Source organism: Chiloscyllium plagiosum, chromosome 3, assembly GCF_004010195.1.
Source record: "Chiloscyllium plagiosum isolate BGI_BamShark_2017 chromosome 3, ASM401019v2, whole genome shotgun sequence".
NCBI classification, from domain to species: Eukaryota; Metazoa; Chordata; class Chondrichthyes; order Orectolobiformes; family Hemiscylliidae; genus Chiloscyllium; species Chiloscyllium plagiosum.
Genome location: NC_057712.1, coordinates 136,776,087 through 136,781,008, shown reverse-complemented (window position 1 = coordinate 136,781,008; position 4,922 = coordinate 136,776,087). Strand labels below are relative to the sequence as shown.

Genomic DNA, 4,922 nt, shown 5'->3' with positions numbered 1-4,922 from the left:
GTCACTCACCGAGCGGTCACACGGCTAACAGTCACTCACCGGGCGGGCACCTGGCTAACAGTCACTCACCGAGCGGTCACACGGCTAACGGTCATTCACCGAGCGGTCACACGGCCAACGGTCACTCACTGAGCGGTCACACGGCGAGCGGTCACTCACCCAGCGGGCACACAGCTAACGGTCACTCACCGGACAGGCACACGGCTAACGGTCACTCACCGTGCGGGCACACGGCTAACGGTCACACTACTAACGGTCACTTATCGAGCAGTCACATGGCTAACGATCAGACACCGAGCGGACACGGCTAATGGTCACTCACCGAGCGGGCACACAGCTAACGGTCACTCACCGGGTGGGCACACAGCTAATGGTCACTCACCGGGCGGGCACATGGCTAATGGTCACTCACCGAGCGGACACACGGCTAACGGTCACTCACTGAGTGGGCACACGGCTAACGGTCACTCACCGAGCGGGCACACGGCTAACGGTCACTCACCGAGCGGTCACATGGCTAACGGTCAGACACCGAGCGGACACACGGCTAACGGACAGACACCGAGCGGTCACACGGCTAGCGGTCACTCACTGAGTGGACACACGGCTAACGGTAACTCACCGAGTGGACACACAGCTAATGGGCACTCACCGAGTGGTCACACGGCTAACGGTCACTCACCGAGCAGGCACACGGCTAACGGTCACTCACCGAGTGGACACACAGCTAATGGACACTCACCGAGTGGTCACACGGCTAACGGTCACTCACCGAGCGGGCACACGGCTAACGGTAACTCACCGAGCGGTCACACGGCTAACGGTAACTCACCGAGCGGTCACTCACCGAGCGGGCACACGGCTAACAGTCACTCACCAAGCGGTCACACGGCTAACGGTCAGACACCAAGCGGACACATGGCTAATGGTCACTCACCGAGCGGGCACACGGCTAACGGTAACTCACCGAGCGGTCACTCACCGAGCGGGCACACGGCTAACAGTCACTCACTGAGCGGTCACACGGCTAACGGTCAGACACCGAGCGGACACATGGCTAATGGTCACTCACCGAGCAGACACACACAGCTAACGGTCACTCACTGAGCGGACACACACACCCAGTAGTCAGTTATTGTCTGGTCAAGGTAGGGCTGAGCTGCATTTCCTGCCCCTGTCCCTAGTTGCCCCCTGGAGAAGGGGGGATGAGCTGCCTTCCTGACCCACTGCAGTCCGTGTGCTGTGGGTAGACCCACAATGTCCCTGAGGGAGGGAATTCCAGGATTCGGACCCAGTGACGGTGGGGGAACGGGGAGATATTTCTAAGTCGGGATGGGGAGGGGCTCACAGAGGACCGAGCAGGTGACCAGGCGGTATAGCAGCAGAAATGGGGCTATTCAGCCCGTGGAGTCTGCTGCATCACTGGATCAAGGCTGGCCTGTTCGCCTGCCTCCTCCCTGTCCCCCCTTGATCCCCTGACTTGGAAGGATCGGTCTATCTGAAAGAGACTCACTGACCTGGTCTCCACAGCTCTCTGCAGCAGACAGTTCCCCCGATTCACCAGCCTTTTCTGTGTTCCTTACACGGTGTATTGGCCCAATCATCCCCAAGCTCTTGGGTGTGACCCTGCCTCCCCTCCCCAATACCAGGCCATTCCTGAGCCTCCCCTTCTGAAACACAGCCCAACCCTGTGAAGGACTAACCTTCCTCTCCTGCAGTTCTCTGTCTTTGGCTCGAATTATGTCCTCCAACTCCTTCCTCTGTCGGCTTAGGGCTGCCTTCAGCTCCTGGTCACACACAAACATATCTCTGAATGAGAGACGAGCAGAGAGAGAGAGAGAGAGACGGCCACAAACAGAGAGACAGCAAGACATACACAGAGAGGGACAGGGACAACTAGACAGATGGATATATCAGACAGGCAGATAGAGAGAAATATACCCATACAAGGCACACCAAAACACAGACAGGAACATACATCCACCAGACAAAGAGAGATATAGATGGATATGATCATATAACACACATAAGTCAGAAGAGGGAGTGACACAGCAGATAGATATCGAGAGACACCCACTAGACAGAGACAGACACTGTAAAGACTATTTAAAATGTTTTTTTGTATTTCTTACTGTGGTCTGCAATGAGGAATAGCTGAAGTGTTATTCCAGTTTTCAAACTGAGTAACCTGCCCCTCACTGTGAGCACAGTTAACACCACAGCTGCTGGTTCAAGTAGGAGAAGGGGCCGAGGAGCTGGAGCTAAAGGGCTGTACAAACAGAGATTCAGTCAGCAGCACCTTGCTGGTTGCTCTGGGACCCAGTGTTCTCTGATCTGTGTGCCAGCGGGCAGGTATTTAGTTCTCAGGTTGCTGAACAGTCTGGCCCTGTCAACAGGGTACTGAGAAGTGACAGGTTTGCTGCAACTTTAGGCCTTATTCCTGTTCTCACTAGGAAGCCTGAAGAAATTGAGTTTAGTTTTCCTTCAGCAGTTGTTGTTGTGAGCAGTGAGTTTTTGTTAATAAAGCAGAAATGTTTTTTCTCAGTGGGAACCAGACACCCCGTCCCTCCCAGTAACAGCATTCAGCGAAGGCCAGTCAGGAAGCAGGGTCTGAGCAGGGCCCACTGGCCTGCATTACCAGTGTCTGCCTTTTAACTCGGGCCGTTACGTGCTGATAACTCGTAACTGCTTCCAAATAGAAACAGTTTATTTAATTGTCACAAACAGACATTAGAACATAGAACAATACAGCACAGAACAGGCCCTTCGGCCCACGATGTTGTGCCGAACATTCTGGAACAGTACAGAAACCTGGATCTGCAAAGCCAAGAAATTGGGGAGTTCTGTGTATTTTACAAAAGCCATGGCCTTGTGTGATGCCTCTGGGTATACTGGGGCATGACTCCCAGCACTGGCCCAGTGTGGCGGTGATAAAATGGGGTGGGGGGGTCTCACTCCAAAGTGACTTGAAATTCATTGGTGGAATTCATTGCCACGGAGCACAGTGGAGGCCGGGATGTTGAGTGTCTCCAAGGCAGAGATTGATAAACTCTTCATCTCGCAAGGAATTAAGGGCTACTGGGAAAGTGCGGGTAAGTGGCATTGAAACACCCATCAAATGGCAGAGGGGACTGGATGGGCCGAATGGCCTCCCTTTCACTCATATATCTCATGGAAACATAGGCAGCAATAATGGCTGGTTCTGAATGGAAATAACAGAGGTGGTAATCTCAGGATTACTCCCGCTGGCACGTGCGAGTCAGAGTCAGAATGACAGAATGTTCTGGATGAACGGGGAGCTTCAGAGATGCTGCAGGGGGGAGGGGTCCAGATGTTTGGGACATTAGGCCCGGTTCCTGGGGAGGTGGGACTATTTTAAATTGGATGGTCTACACCTGGGCCAGACTGGAACCAATGTCCTCGGGGGGGTGCCTTTGCTAACGCTGTTGGGGAGGGTTTACACTAATGTGACAGGGGGGTGGGAACCAATTGAGGAGGTTAGTGGACAGTAAGGAGGCAGTAACTAAATCCTGTAGGGAACTGGATAATGGAGTCAGCGTCACGGAGGGGAAGGGGAGGCAGGGAGCGGTGGATGAACGCAGAGGGACAGGTGGTCTGAGGTGCAAGACGTGTAGTCGGTAAGGTGGATAAACTTAGGGCTTGGATTAGTACCTGGGAGTATGATGTGAATGCTCCTACTGAGACTGGGCTGGGGGAAGGGCACGATTGATCACTGAGTATCCCAGGATATAGATGTTTCAGGCAGGACAGAGAGGGAGGGAAAAGGGGGTGGAGGAGGTACATTACTGGTCAGTGCTGAAGGAGGGCACGAGGAAGGGCTCAAGCAGTGAGCAGTGAGAAAATGACCCGAGCATGAGGAAGGAACAACAACAAAATCGGGCCTCTCTTGCTGAATTCTAAAATGTTCCCAATCCTCAGGCTTGCTGCTCTTTCTGGCAATTTTATACATCTCTTTGGATCCAATCATAGAATACAGTACACAGAATCCCTAACGTGGAAGCAGGCCATTCAACCCATCAAGTCCACACTGACCCTCAAAAGAGCATCCCACCCAGACCCATACCCCTACCCTATGTCCTTGGGCACTATGGGTAATTTAGCATGGCCAATCCACCCTAACCAGCACATCTTTGGACTGACTGTGGGAGGAAACCGGAGCACCCGGAGGAAACCCACGCGGACACTGGGAGAATGTGCAAACTCCACACAGACAGTCTCCTGAGGGTGGGATTGAACCGGGGTCCCTGGTGCTGTGAGGCAGCAGTGCTAACCACTGTGCTGCCTAATGCTATCCCTCATTTCTTTCATAAACAAAGGTTGAACCACCTTCCTTCTTTTTGTTTTTGATACCGATAAAAATGAAGAATTGTTGTCATTGATGACCCACCATCAACCCCGATAGTAAGGTTCCCCAGTTCCTCCTCATTCCCTTTAGTTCGATTCCGGACCCGAGTATCAGGTTCAACAAAGCTCACCCTTCATTTTCCTGAAGAATCCTATTGTATAATGGTCACTCATCCTCCTCAGGCCTTTGACAGTCTGGCTGCTCAGTTATCCCTTCTCATTGCACTATTCCCCCCCCCCCCGAAGGCTGGAGTAGCCTGTTCTGTGGTTGGTTCCCCAATGTTTTAGTGGATAAAGTCTGGAGCTGGCAAAAACACAGTGGCTCCAGCCGCATCAGAGGGGAGGGGGAGTCAATGTTTCCAGGTGGAACCAGTCCTACGAAAGGTTCTGCCCTGAAACGTTGACCCCTCATCTCCTCTGATGTGGCTGGAGCCACTGTGTTTTTGCCAGCTCCAGACTTTATCCAGTCGGACTCTCCAGCATCTGCAGTCCTCATGGTCCCCAAGGTATCAGTCTAACCAACTCACATACCCAATCCAGCAAATCCCCATCCCCAA

The 4,922-nt window shown here is 53.1% G+C and overlaps 1 protein-coding gene across 2 annotated transcripts in view; it reads right to left on the bottom strand.

Annotated features, from left to right (window-relative positions):
* The window catches only part of LOC122548574 (E3 ubiquitin-protein ligase rnf8-B-like), an 18,514-nt gene extending 15,078 nt beyond the window's left edge, over nucleotides 1-3,436 (bottom strand). The window contains exons 1-2 of one of the 2 annotated variants that reach the window (XR_006311261.1): nucleotides 2,133-3,436; nucleotides 1,704-1,787 (exon numbers count right to left, since the gene is read on the bottom strand). Coding sequence is in view for 1 of the 2 variants with exons in the window: in XM_043687414.1 (XP_043543349.1) it covers nucleotides 1,704-1,874 (171 nt within the window). In the remaining variant the exon portion in view is untranslated. Of the gene's footprint in view, nucleotides 1-1,703; nucleotides 2,087-2,132 lie in introns of those variants that run through there. The other variant, XM_043687414.1, reaches the window with a different exon arrangement.
* Between the last annotated feature and the right edge of the window lie 1,486 nt (nucleotides 3,437-4,922).